The sequence below is a fragment of the Leptosomus discolor genome, chromosome 2 (assembly GCF_034619465.1).
Source record: "Leptosomus discolor isolate bLepDis1 chromosome 2, bLepDis1.hap2, whole genome shotgun sequence".
NCBI classification, from domain to species: domain Eukaryota; kingdom Metazoa; phylum Chordata; class Aves; order Leptosomiformes; family Leptosomidae; genus Leptosomus; species Leptosomus discolor.
The window spans coordinates 122,091,177-122,105,340 of NC_141392.1; the positions used below are offsets into that span (position 1 = coordinate 122,091,177).

At 40.5% G+C, this 14,164-nt stretch overlaps 1 protein-coding gene across 2 annotated transcripts in view; it reads right to left on the reverse strand.

The window, feature by feature from the left end:
- CLIC5 (CLIC family member 5) overlaps positions 1–14,164 on the reverse strand; it is a 75,510-nt gene that overhangs the window by 15,049 nt on the left and 46,297 nt on the right. For both annotated transcript variants that reach the window (XM_086461660.1, XM_086461661.1), the window contains exons 2-4: positions 9,830–9,939; positions 9,350–9,475; positions 7,903–8,009 (exon numbers count right to left, since the gene is read on the reverse strand). In XM_086461660.1, coding sequence (XP_086317786.1) covers positions 7,903–8,009; positions 9,350–9,475; positions 9,830–9,939 — 343 coding nt within the window. The remainder of the gene's footprint in view (positions 1–7,902; positions 8,010–9,349; positions 9,476–9,829; positions 9,940–14,164) is intronic.

The following is a 14,164-nucleotide window of genomic DNA, read 5'->3' on the forward strand; positions in this document are numbered from 1 at the left end:
TCTTCCTTGTTATTTTATGAAGAACATTTGCATGCATAAAACAAAAAATCTGTTTTGGGAAAAACACATTCCAGGCCAATCCTTCTCCCTTTGAAGTCATCAACAGTTTTGCAAACTGACTTCCAGGAGCCAGTCACTGGGCTCTCTGTCATGTGATAGCTTGTGCTACAATTGCTAAATATAAGCCTGTGAACAATCCTCTCGGGACAATAAGACCAGTTGGGTGCTTCGATCTGGACATTTGCTTGTATAAGATTTGGACACTTTACTGAGTAAGGCCATAACTTCATCTAAGTCTTTGCTCTGGGGGACATACTTAAGATGCACCAAGTATATCGCAACGAGGAGAGTTACCCACCAGTGAGAAACCATAGAGCAATGAAGTTAAAACTCAATTCTAAATAATAATGTAATTTAGGCCTCCCATTCCAGCAGCGAGGCACTTAATTCCTCCCAGGACTGCTGCCGCCAGATTGCTCTAATCCACTTCCAGCTGTGCTACTGCTCCTGTGTGCGAGCATGGGAGCTCGGCTGGGAAACAGAACAAAGCATCCCAGTAAAGCCAGCAGCACTTGGAGGAATATTCAAACACACAGGGGAAATAATTCCCTCTTAAAGAACAGCGTCTGCCAACTACTGTTGCCATTGCAAGTATTTCAGTCTAGGCCTGGCCTGTGCATATAGGCCCTGATTCAGCAAAGGCTTGAGAACATGCCTTAGTTTGAGCATATCGTTAACCTCGTTGACCTCAGTATAGGTTGTTAACTGGTTTTAAGGGTTTTGCATAGTTTGTGTCTTGAATTTATATAAATACATATATTCTTTCATTTTTTCTCTCCCTTCTTATGGTATGCTATGACTTCAAAGCTACTTCAGCACAGATGTGTCAGAAAATTAACTGCTAGTAGATTAATTGTAAATATTTACTGTTCCCAGAATGGCCGCATCTAAGATGGCTAAGCAGGCCTACCAAGTCCTTGCCTCGAAGGGCTTGCAGTCTCATCACATTATACACAGTTTTAGTTTTAGTTTTGTATTGTTTTCAAATAGGATTTTTCACACTTCCACCAGGAAATCTTCACACGATAATTAGTAAGGTCTTAGAAGAAGGAAAAAACCTAAACTATAGGAAACTTCAGAAACATTCCCTAGTAAGGGACGTGTTTCTGATATTAAGATGGTGGGTTTTTATCATTTTAAAATTCCTTCCAGTGGCATAAAATTTCAGTTCTTAGTTTTGGCAGGCCAAAAGATATTGCTCCTTAAAGCTGTCACTGGTACCAGATAGAATATTGATGGCTCTGGGCCTCCAGCCAGCATGATTTTGAGGGGAACTTTCAAAAAGTTATTTCTCAAGCAAACTTATTTTGCAAACTGCTGTTTCTGAGCATTTTTGAATCAGTCTTTGATTACTGGGCAGAATGCAGATAAAGCAATATAGGACAGACGATAAATGTAACTTGCAGCACTACTTAACAAGTTAGCACACAGCTATCACCACTGTTTTAGTGGTCTTTATATGTGTGTTTTTATAAAGAGACAGAGTGGAGAACAGTTTTATTAACATATCATGAGTGAGTTATATGGGTCATCCCAAATGAATGGCAATAAAAGCTTTATATCACACTCACCAACATGTATTTGGTACTTTATGTGCCACAAATGTTGCAGAAAAGCTATTTTACATATGTTTTAAAGACTGGGTATTTTTCACATTAGGGCTGGTTTTGTAAAGCTGCCAGGCACTTTAGCTACTGTGAGCCCAACAGTACTCAGCTCAGAGACATAAAAACTTGTTTAAAATATTCTGAATTAGCTTTTTTTGTGCTTCAAAATGCCAAAGTTAAAGACCTTTCATCCTGATACATTCCATCACAAAGCAAGTCCTTTTCTGTAAAACGATTTTAAAAGCTATTTCTAGTCCTTCCTGGTTGCGTGACAGAGAAAACTTAATATTGTCACAGCATAGGACAAATTGTGGCTTGTGCTGGGCTTTGGACAGGTGGGGTGTTTTGTAGTGGAAAAGGGAAATTCTGCAAATAAGAGGAAGAAGGAAAAATTTTAATGGCAAGCTGATACATAGACATCACACACACATATATATATTTATACCCACATATTTATATGGTACCTTGAAAATCCGTGCAAAAAGCATAAATGCTGGTCCTGAATTAGAGCCTGGTCCAAGATCTCTGTCACAGAGCATTGAAACAGCTTTTTAAATTTGCTCTGTTAAAGCCAGGAACTGTGCTGAGCACGGGGTGAAGCCTTTAGGCACAGAATGGGGCAGAAGGATCGAAGACTCAGGGCAAGCTGTGTCACGTTTACAGTTATAATCCAACCCAACTTTGGATGTGAGAAGCCAGGCTGGAAGGAAGAGAGGTGACCCCCAGCCCTTCCCCACCAAGCATGGAGATGCTTTGGGGACAGATGTTTTACTCTCCTACGCCGACCTGCTGCTGGAAACCAGACCAGACCACACTTGTCAGGATGACAGAGGCTGACCCACATCATCAAGAAGCTCCTACCCCAGCTACGTACATCGGCTCAGGTGCCACGAAGGGTCTGCACCACAGAGCTGTTATTACTGTAAACACTCCTCATAGGTTTTTGGAGTGAACTGATTTTCTACTTATTTAAGGAGGCATGAAACGGCTTCTACAGAGGATCAGAGCACACCATTCAGCCTGTGCACGTACCTGTACTATGGCTCTGACTCTCTTCTTAGCAGAACTAACTCCACAGCATAAAACTGATGTAGGCCAGTTTTAATTCCATCCCTATATGTGTGTGTGCGTATCTACTGTATACACACATAACACAGCATGCTAAGAGAAACATTTCCCACCTCACGCACTTAACCACAAAGTGTGATGCAGCTACTGAAAGAGGTGAACGGCATTTAATCACATGTAAGTTAATGATTTAAATGCGCTTTTATTTTTGGCCTCTTGATGTAAATCCAAACCAGACAAGCGGAGTCCTCTGGTCAGACGGCTGGAAATTCCTCTGCATGAAATCATGTTGGTGGTCTCCCGGCTCAGCGCTTTCTGAAGAGCCGTACAGTGAAATATCCTTCCGTACCACTAATGAATGCGCCCACCCACACTGGAGCTGGTGCCCCCTAAGAACTCAATTCAAGAACAACTTTTTAAACTCATAAACGAAATCAAAGGGCTCATTCTATGAGCCAAAGAACTTACAATTTTAGGCGGGACAGTTAATGGGCGGTTCCTATAGGTTGTCCCCTTGGTTTGCAGTATACAGTCTCTCAGAAAAAATAATAAGCAGGATACTGAATATGTACACAGCATTCCAATTAATTAAATTTCATCCTCCTCCAATGAATACATGAATTGTTGCTATCCTGGTTCCTGTACAGAGCTTGAGTGACCTGCTCAGCATCAACCAAAGGAACCAAAGTAAACTCACAAGATCTTGGTTTACCTTCCTGTGCTCAGACAAGATCTCCTTCTAGACATTAAACAATTACTAGGCAACCAAAAATTCTCAAATTTGCCATGAAAACTTGAGCAGGAGCATCCAGGAAACAATTTTAAAGACTACTGCCACTAAACTCTCCCAAGGACTTGTTCTTGTGTGAACGAGTACTTGTCATTTCAAGTACAAGCCTGGTGGCAACAGCCGGAGAACTGAACAACCCAGTTGTGCTACTGAAGTGAGGCACGGATCTAATCCCACGATGAGGAGATGATTCCTTCAGAGAGGCCCGTTATAAAATTATCAAGTGACACAGGGGGTGGAAGGAATCAAGCCCGTTGTAATTGAACTGACTTGAAATAATAAATGCACACACTTTCTTTAAACACAGCTTGCCACATCCTGAGAATCTGGAATCAATTCTTTCCCTTTCAAGAAGCTTAAAAGTGGTGGGACTTTGATATGGCATGAATATGTTTGCTTCTGGGCTTACAGCCCTCGCCAGCCTGTTCCAAACCTTTCAACATTTTTATATTATAAGAGAGAAAAGTTAGGAAAACAAAGATGGAAAAAAAGAACCAGAAATTCAGGGAACTATTAAATCAGGGCAGCCTAGCTGCCAAATACCTTTGGTAAGTAAATGAATAATGATCAATAACATATTGCCGTACAGACTTACAGAAGGTTATCACCTGCTTCTGTGCCAGCCATAAAACATAACGGTGTGTGGCTAATGAAGTACTGCATGAATCCCAGAAAAAAAGTACTGTTTTCCTCTGTAACGTTAAAGCATTTTACTTCAAAGTAATTTTAACTCATCCAGAAAAAACATTATTTTTTCCATGAAAACTTTGTCAAAATCGATAGGTTACTGTGAAACACTTCCCTTTTGACAATGTTGCATTTGCAAGAGGAAACTGTCTTGACCGAAGGAAACCTATTTTGTTAAGGGGATGTTTCAGCCCTGATGGTAAAGCTGCTTGCTTTATATATTCACATATTTGCCAGCAGAGGGTATCACAGTCTTAGAAACAGACATATGTAGCATTGTGTCTATTCATTTGCATGCAAGAATTCAGACACACACTAAATCAAGAAATTACAAACCCTGTTTTCTTCATTAACTTTTCCACTATAAGAAAAAAGATAAAACTATTCAGCTACTTAAAGGCTACAGACTCTGTTATCAGTGCCATCTTACCACCTCTCTCAGGAGAGAAAACATTGCAACGACAAAGCCAAGTGATGGCATCACTTGAAATCTGAAATTGTTGCATGACCCTGGCTGTAAACCACCCTGGGAGGAACAGCTTGGGCTTATCTTCCGCGTGCATTAGGTTCTCATTAATTCTCACATCCAGTATCCTCATACTGCATAAATATCATTAATTATCCCAACCACTTCACGCCACTTTTCTGCAAAGATGTAATAGCCACAGGCTGCAGTGAGAGCTCATGTTACATAAACCGCACGATCTCTGCTAAACCAGTATGCTACGAAGGATGATCATATATAATTACAGCTAAGCCACACTTCTTGCAGCTAGAGATAGACTGATGCTACAAATTCCCAGCCTGATATCCCACACATTACCGAATACACCTCCCTGACTCCCAGGTTAAGAGAACATAATTTAAACAACCTGATGTTTGGTGCTTTAGTTAACTTGGTATTCAGCACTCCCCTATTCCCCACTAAAATAAATTAAAATTATTTTTTATACAAAAGTCTGGGTTCTCTGTTCTGTTCTGGATTTATTAACAAGTCTTTTTCTATTTGTGTATTTTGATCGTGTGCAACTCATCGTCTCTGGGGTGGCTTTCTTGATTGATCCAAGCACTTGAGTCAGCTGGAGCTAGGAGCTGATATAGAGGATGAATATGAGACGTGTATTACCTTTATCTGAGAGCTGGCGTGTATGGGAACTGTTTAAGATAAAACCACAAGCAGTAATCTCTGTTCTTTTTGGATTTCACCTGCTCATATGGAGACAGAGAAAGGGACATTCTCCCAAGTAATTACATTTTATGTTTATAAAATGTTTTTTATTATTACAGAACTCTATACAACTACTTCTGCAGTTATACAGGAAAGACTGCATCAGAGCCTGCTGCAAAATGACATGTACCAGATCAGGGCTAGAGCCCCCAGATCACTCTTTGATTGGTGTTGCAATTTTAAAAAATACTAGTCAAAAAAGAAATAGGTCCATTAGGAAATATGTATACAGTGGTGCTGACCTTTCCTTTTTGCACATAGTCTTTTCACTGCTCAAGAAATCTAACTACCTTTTAATCAACTGACTATCTGTCATCCAAATCAGCCTTCAGAATAACTGCTGTAGGTTCAGATGAACTGCACAGGAAAGTGGGTAAAATGTCCCTGGGAGAAGGGAAAAGCTATTCTTGTTTACCCCTTGAAAACTGCAAGACAATTACTCTGCTGAAATTGAGGTCTACTTCCCGCATGGCATAAGTCTGCACTGATAGGCCCGAGGACTTCAGTCCTCAGGTGCTTTCCTTCTTATGGAAGGAACATGTAGGTACTACCATTCTGCTTGTCTCTGCTTTATTCTCCCTGCACTGCAGCACTCCAGCTGTAAAAAATTAAGCTAAACACTTTTACCAACTTCAAAGAGGAAAGTTGACTATCAGGACGTTCAGAGATTGCAGTGTGTCTGCATATCACAAGAGCACAATCCAGCAAACTAAACCAAACAAGGATGTTTGCAGGGAACAAAGACTGTTGCTCTCCTACAGCTTAAGACCTCTTCTCTCTATAACCTTGGTGTGCTTAATTGACATTGGGAAGCATTTTCCTTTTATTTTCAAGAGTACCTAAAGCAAGAGTTTGCTTGGTGGAACTAGGGGAAGCTCACTTTAATCACACTGCAGCTGGTAAAAAGGTGAAGACCCGATCATGAGCACTTTGCAGGGTTAGATTCCTTATCTCACAGTGGCGGATATCCGGCCTTGAATTCCATCTCTGGTCATGGCCAAATGCAGACAGCTCTAGGACAGCCATTTATTACGGGCTGGAGCTGCCATCCCTTATGAGTCGAGGGATTTGCATATCACAGAGAAGCGACGGGTTGGGATTATGCATGTGGACAGACACTCGTGGCTGTTTTAGAATGCAAGGGGCAGCACAGCTAAATTTAAGATTTACAGTTGCGGAGCAGACCATAAAAATTCCTTCTAAATGGCCAAGCTATTTTATTTACACTGTAACATCTATTTAGTCTCACTCTTAATTTACCTTCCTTTTACAACTTCCAACAGAGGTTAGCTGAGCATCCCATTAGCATTAGACTAAAAAATCACTTTTTAGCACCCCTGAGAAGTGAAGCACTATAATTGTTTCTTTCTGTTAACAATGTAAAAATATTAAGGAGCAGATTGTTATCTGACATAAATCATCATTTACCCATTTTCATCTCACGGGTCAGCCCCAGGCAACAAAACATAATTGCAGAGATGAAATCTGTGGCAGAGCTAGAACCTGAAACAATCTAGTCTTCTCTGAATGATACGATATGAGCGCACGGTGTTTAACATGCCTTAGGTCTCTGTCTGTGAAGCAACTAACATGAGGTAAGATGTTCATCAGTGAGTGACTGCAAATGTTCTACTAGATCGTCTCAAGCGATATGGCAGTGTAAATCCTTAGCTTTCACGGAGCAACAGGAGCTTAGACTAGCCAAAGCCTTGTCTCTCTGAGGGGAAAGGAATGTGGAGAAGAAAAGCAATTTCATTAAGAAGACAGCGTAGGACGCTTGTAAATATGCATGGCATCCAGCTTCTGGAGGGGTTATTTCTTTTGACACGCAAACATGTCAGGGGAAGCCTGGAGCTTACAGAGTGCAATTACATTTCTTAAAGCCACTTCTTTCATTTAATTGCTTTGTACTTAATGTCTTCATATTATCCAGTTTATATGAGCAAATTAGCTACAGTTGCGTAACATAATCATAAGTGGGCCAAGAGTCTGATGGCCATATCTAACAAATTATGAAGAGTCAGGGCATGAGTTGCTCTCACCCAGTCATTCACTGCTAAATTTTTAGTACTAGCACAGTTTTGAGTCCTTTCAACACACAATCCTCTAAGCAGTGCCTGGGCAGGGTAGAGGAGGTCGCACGAGTCACCAGCCACTTCCAGTAAGCAGTATTGGATCCTGTTCTGGTGAGGAAGCTGGGCTGTATGGACAGGGTCCACGTCATAGCAGTTGGTAAAGGGGCTACTAAACACTCTGTGGCCTGTTTTATTTACTCATACAGATGTAGTTAATTCAACTGTGGACATGTGGATTGAGTCCACTGAACCAACCATCTCAAGTTGATCATCAGCAGTACCTGATATCATATGAACAGTTTACAATAAGATGATGGCAGAACAGCAAAATTATTCCAGTTCTAAGCACACAAACTCCCTGTCACATTTGGTGATGATCCTACTCACCAGCATTATCCTGCTGCTTGGTATTTTTGATGTAAGCAGAAAATTTGGAAAAGATATCAATTCCAGCAGTGTTTGATTCCCGGTGCTTAGCAGCCAGCTTGGGGTACCTGAAAAGGGAGCAGCAGTGTAGAGAGTAACATCTTGTTATCAGCAACATAGTGATGATTACAAATACAATTTACAAGAAGAAAGAAAAAAGTCCTGTACGAGGAACTGCAATTAATGATGTCATTTATCTGAAAAAAACCACTTGGCAAGTCCCTCTTAATAATACCTGTGTCTGTCAAGGTAGGCATTTTGATAGTTACACAGGGATGGCTTCATAACAAAGGTAATTGCACTGGTGCTTTATGTTACCACAATCCAAGATACAGTGGCCTTAAATCAGAAGGAAGCATAAATTTCCAGAAAGGTGCAGGGGAATTTGGCAGCCAGCTCACTCTGTTATGAATGGCAGTCATGTCTAATTCCCTATGCTGAAAATCTACTCCAGGATGTAATAGCAAGGCACGTTAGTATTACCCAGGTGAAGGAACATATAGTTTTCAGTCTCTAAATTGTTTTTTATAGACATCTGGTGCAAAGAAGTGTATCGACTTGAAAGACCGACACAAACTAATGACTCCTACTGACTTCGGTGGTCTTGAATCAGAGTATAGAAAATTTAAATACCCGATCTCTTGCCTCAGGACTGGCCTATAGCTGCTGATTCACTTTGAGGTAAAACACTCCATAAGGAATCAAGCCAATTTTCATTGATTCATAGATTTTAAGGTCCAAATTACCAGCTAACAATTTTTTTTTTCCCCATTATCCTTGTATTAAGTCCAAAACATTTTACTAAGGCATATCTGGTAAATCTAAATTTTTCCTTGGTATCTTGTTCCAGTGGTTAATCATTCATACTGAAAAAATCCGTGCCTTATTTCTAACATGAATTAGTTTGGTTGTAACTTCCAGTCACGGGCTCTTGTCATTTCTTGACTAGAATAATGAGCACTTTTCTGCCTCCAGAGCTTCTCCTACTCTGTAGTCCGTTCCCCTTCCAACCTTTCTAATACAGCTCAGAAACCTCCAGTTTTTCGCTGCAAAATGCTTTTCCTGGCACCGATATTTTGTGTGGCAATTCTCGGCATCTATTCCAAGTTATTTTTAGCTTTGTAAAATGTGGACACCAGACCCCTACAAAATTTTTCTAGTATTGCTCTCCTTAATTCTGCATACAAGGGCATCCTGAAATGTGTACAGAGAAAACATTCTGCAGTTATTAGTCATACAAGTAACCTTCACACATGGAAGTCATCTCACTGAAGCCAGCAAGTTTCATAAATAAATATTACTCCTGTAAGTAAAGATTGTAGGAGGGAGTGCTTTTTAGGAACTCCTCTTAGGACATCTTTCATTCCTAGGAAATGGAATATTGACTGAAAAAATCTGAAGTTCTTACTTTGGAGGTGCAAGAGTCTCTTCCAAGAATTCCTCAATCTTGTTAACATCTGTCTTGACTTCTCCATTAAAAGTCAAGAAAGGCGGGTGGGTCCCAGGAGCCAGATTGTGTAGGTCAGCTGGCTTTCTGCAGAGAGAGAAAAAGTAGTGAAACGACTAATCTTTATGGTCAGGTAGTTGCACAGATATTTATAGTTCCTACAAAATCAGTTTGCCCTTCTTTTTTTTTTTTTTTTTTCTGTAGTTTGTGGTTAGAAGACTTTGAAACTACCCCAAGCACCCTGTTTAATTTAAAAACATTCCACAAGCAGAAAAAAAAAAAACAAAAACAAAACCCAAACCAAACCTGAAGCCCAACTATTTTGTTGTGCACCACAGACTCTCTAGGCTAGATACAAATCTGATTGAACTTTGTGGGGCCTTTCCATAGGGTAAACACTGTATCGTCTAGCTATTTTCAACTAAACTGAACAATTTTTACCTTTTCAGGTCAACAGTGGTGACGTTGAACACAACTCCTTTGAGCCACAGGATCATGAAGAGACGCTGGGAGAATGGGCAGTTCCCAATGCTTTCTCCATCTATACCAGCCTGAAGGATGGAAAGAGAGGAAAAATAGATTTCAGACTTGTTAGTCACTTACCTCCCTCAAAATGGAAAATTGGATGTTGAAAGAAAAATAACCAGTTTAAAAATAACCAACAGTGCCTGTTATTTAATATAGTTTATCATCAGCACCAGAATGGTGTTAGTCCAGGATTCAGCCTTCATCAGGAGCTTGAGAAAGCAACCTGGTGCCCCTCCTGAGAGCATCTCTGGGTGAAAGAGATGTGTCCCTTGCTGGTGGCAAGCCACATCCAGGAGACTGTGTATTCTTTCAATTACTGTCATGCCTACAGGACTGCCTGCTTCATGGACATGCCAGAAAACTCAGGACAGGTTTTCTGCTCTATATAAGTCTGTGGACTGCAGCTTGTATCAGCTCAAGACCTGCTTCACCCTTTTACTATCCAAAATGTGGACTTTCAGATCTAGATTTAAATCCAAGCACTGCGGACATTGACTTGTTCTTGTTCACATTCAGTAAAGCAACAGCCTCAAACACAAACAACCAGATCAAGACAAATCTCCATCCGAATCCTTACAAGGTTCCAGGCAGATTTCAGCCACCGCATTCAGTCTATTCCTATCTCTAGTACCTCACGAGTTGCCTACAAACCACTACAAAACAATAAAAAACTGCTAGTGTTAGCATTAAGGAAACAGCCTATTTTTTCCTCTAAAAATTTATGGTCCTTAGCCATGCAAATTCTGACTTTGAGCCATGGAGGGATACAAATAACACTAGCTGAACTGAGCCAAAGCTGCATCCAAGGACAACATCCTTCTACAATAATTATGCTTGTGGCCAAAGCTTTCAGGACGATAATGGTTTTGATAGATTTCCATTTTAATTTGTGGTGCCATTGTGTTTAAAAGTTTCTTATAATCCTGGTGAAGCAACCAGCCTTCCGTTGTTGACCCACATGGGTTGCATAACTGCATTTTATGCACACAGTGTGTGTCCGAAAATGGCTGATGAAAGACCTAAGCAACTGCATGCCCTTTTCCTTTGGAGAAAATACGATATTTCTCTGTTTTCTCTCACAAATTTTATCTTACTAATATTGAAGCTGTGAGGTAGCATTTCTCTGTCTTAAAGAAGGAATCGCTTCTAATTATTGCAGTTCTGTGAAACATTCACAGCACAACCATGAACATTTTCAGATGTGTCCAGTTGCTACAAATTCAGGCCTTGCATGTGAAATGTTTAGCTGAAAGATTTTCTGGTAGGCTACATGAATCTTTCTCATGTCTTGAATGCAGCTTTTGGTGATTCTGAGTGTAAAAACAAATTCCACATTTCCTATCCACCAAAATATGGAGGCAGTGTGGTTTCAAGGCTTGGAGACAGCCTGTCATAAAGTTTAGGGCTATGTAAAGAGGTTTTCTCTGGCTTCAGATTCAGTTTCAAACGCTCAGACTCTAGAGGTATTTGGACATGGATGTACAGTTTGGCTGCACTTTTACCTGAAATTATGGACCTGCAATATGCCTGGCACATGGCATATGCAGGAAACAGCAAATAATGTGGGTGAAAGAGTGGTATGGCAGGAGGATGAGTGAGACAAGATTCATTTTCCCATCTGCCTGAAGTGTGAAGAGCCTAGTTTGCAAAACTGTATTAATGAAATAGTTACCTCTGTTCTGCAAATTTCATGGCAGAAAGACAATGTTACCACGGGAATACCAGGCACCACTGTATTGCATGCAGTAATTACTGCAAAGTCATATTTGTTAATTTGACTTTGGCTTGTTAAGCCATTGCCAAGAGCTTTTAACTTCTTACCCTTCCTGAAAAGAGGCAAATGCTATAGGAGAAAACAGCGATACAACACCAGATTTCCCCTTGTTTTTTTCACTGTCTTGATCATAATCATATCCTTCATAATGGAGTTGGCTAACTGAGGCTACAAACAATATATTACAAATCCAAAATTCGAAGAAAAACAGACCAAATTAGAGGGTCAAAGAGTGCAGAAAGAAGCGCTGATTCTCATCTTACCTTCTCTGGATCTGCTTTGACTTATAAATTCATTGATTCTGATCCACTCTTCACCTGACTCCCTTCAAAGTGAGTGTCAAACCCTGGTTTGCCAAGTCCTGCAAATAGTTTGTGAGCAAAGGGGTCTTGTCTCACAATAAAATGCAAAGCTCCAGCCCTCCTGCAGGTCTCCATCCTACATAGAGGCAAACTCCCACCTGTGCTCATCACCCACTTCTTGTGCTGCAAGTAACAATTTCATCTTTTTCAGGAAAGAGACTCATGGAGACCATTTTCGTGCTCCGCACAATTGTATATTCTCATACAAAGGTTAAGTGTTACCCAGATCTGCAACTTTTTTACACGATATCCATCCTGCAAGGCAATGGTGAAAAGCTCTCTCAAGACCAGAGAGGACTAAAGGGGGGCCAGAGCAGCTGAATGGCAAAGAAGAGACAGAAATGATGGGTCATGTGAGGCCAAGTGATGCAGAAGCCATTGGGGACAGGAGAAAGATGTGAAGTCTGGAAGAAATAAGATTCGTTTGGAGATCAAAAATAAGATTAATTGTGTAGGTCAAATGAGGCCTCCAACAGCCCCAAATAGTCAAAATATCTTCCCAACACTTCCAAGAGAGTGGAAAACATTAATTGCTAGAGACACATTGGGAATAGACAGAGGAAATTCCAGAAAAAAAAAAAATACAAACTAAAGAAAAAGTACGGTATGATCTCTGTTCAAAGCTCCTGGATCTGGAAGCCAGGCTCATGATTTGGGTGGAGTCTGACTCATGGGCTTTGATCTCATGTGACTGGCATAACTGAAAACGCTACTACAAATCACAAGGCAAACTGGTGACAGAGGAGGGAACAGAATCAAAATCTCCCCAGCAACACAATTTATCCATTAATTTCAGCTCTTTTTCTGCAGAAATTATAGGCAAGACTGTCAGTTTTGTGAATCCTTTCTCATTGCTTCTAACAGCAGTCAGTAATTCAATGTTCAGCACTCAGAAACAGCAAAATCTTAGTAGGTAATAACTTCAAAGGCTTTTCGGAGTGTGTCGAGATCCCTTGTGAAGTGTATTAACTACCAGGAGGAGACAAGGAAGAACAGAGGACTTCCTAGGCTTAGTCACTCTTAGCTTCAAAGAAAAACAGCTTGCTTAAAGCACCCAGTAGTGCCTAAATACAAGCCTATTATGTATCTGTCCAAGGTTAAGGACTCAGAAATGCAGGAATTAAATAATACCTTCATCAAGATCAAGAACTCAAACAGTGGATGGAAAGAAAAGAACAAATAATTGACAAGCTAGAGAAACACCATTTATCCCTGCTGTTATTCACAAATGAGCACAAAATCTTTCTCACATAGTTTCCCTGAAGCACAGCAAAAGTGATCAACCACTTATAAAAAAGGAGCAAGTTGATGATATATACACTGTCAGTAACGCTGCGTATTTCTGATTTAATGATTGCAACCAGGGATAGACATCAGGGTTTGTGGGCACTAGGATCAAGGAAACAGAGCTTCCGAAGTGCAGCGTAAGTCCCAAAGCTCTGAAAGGGTTTCAGAGCCTCATGCTCCCCATGGAGAAGGACCTCACTTGAAAAGGCAAATTCCCAGAGTGACTGTGGAAGAGTAAAAGAGATTTGAGGATTTTCTCGGTGACACTCTTTGGCCACTGAAGTTTAACTGAAATGCCTAAGGGAAGGTCTCCTGTGTGGGCAAGGACAAGATGCATATCCAAAAAACGAATCTGGCCACCTTTCACTTTGACTGAATCTGACGAGTGCCTCAATTTACGTGGGATGAATGTGGACCTCAGCAACAGAAAAGCCTGGAGTTTGTGGAGACAGAATTTCTACAGAATTATTTTGCTCCATCTTAGAAACATCATTTTCTGCTCCTTTCCTTCACATAAGCTTACTTTTATTAGTTCAACTACTAAAAAAATATGCTTTTTTACTTAAACTCCAGACATTTAGGTACTTCACACCAGCTGACGTGAGGTCCTGGAACTTGGTATAATCACATCAGGAAAACCCCACTGTCACACCAGCTGTCTGCCTCTGAGCAATGGCAAGAATGAACAAGATGTTCTCCTTTATTATTTGTAAGATGCTCCTCCTCAAATACTTCAGCTATTTTTAATGAATTCATTAAACCTTAAAGATATTTGTGTGCACAAGTGGGGGATGTACGGACACATTACCAAGGAACAAAATTAAA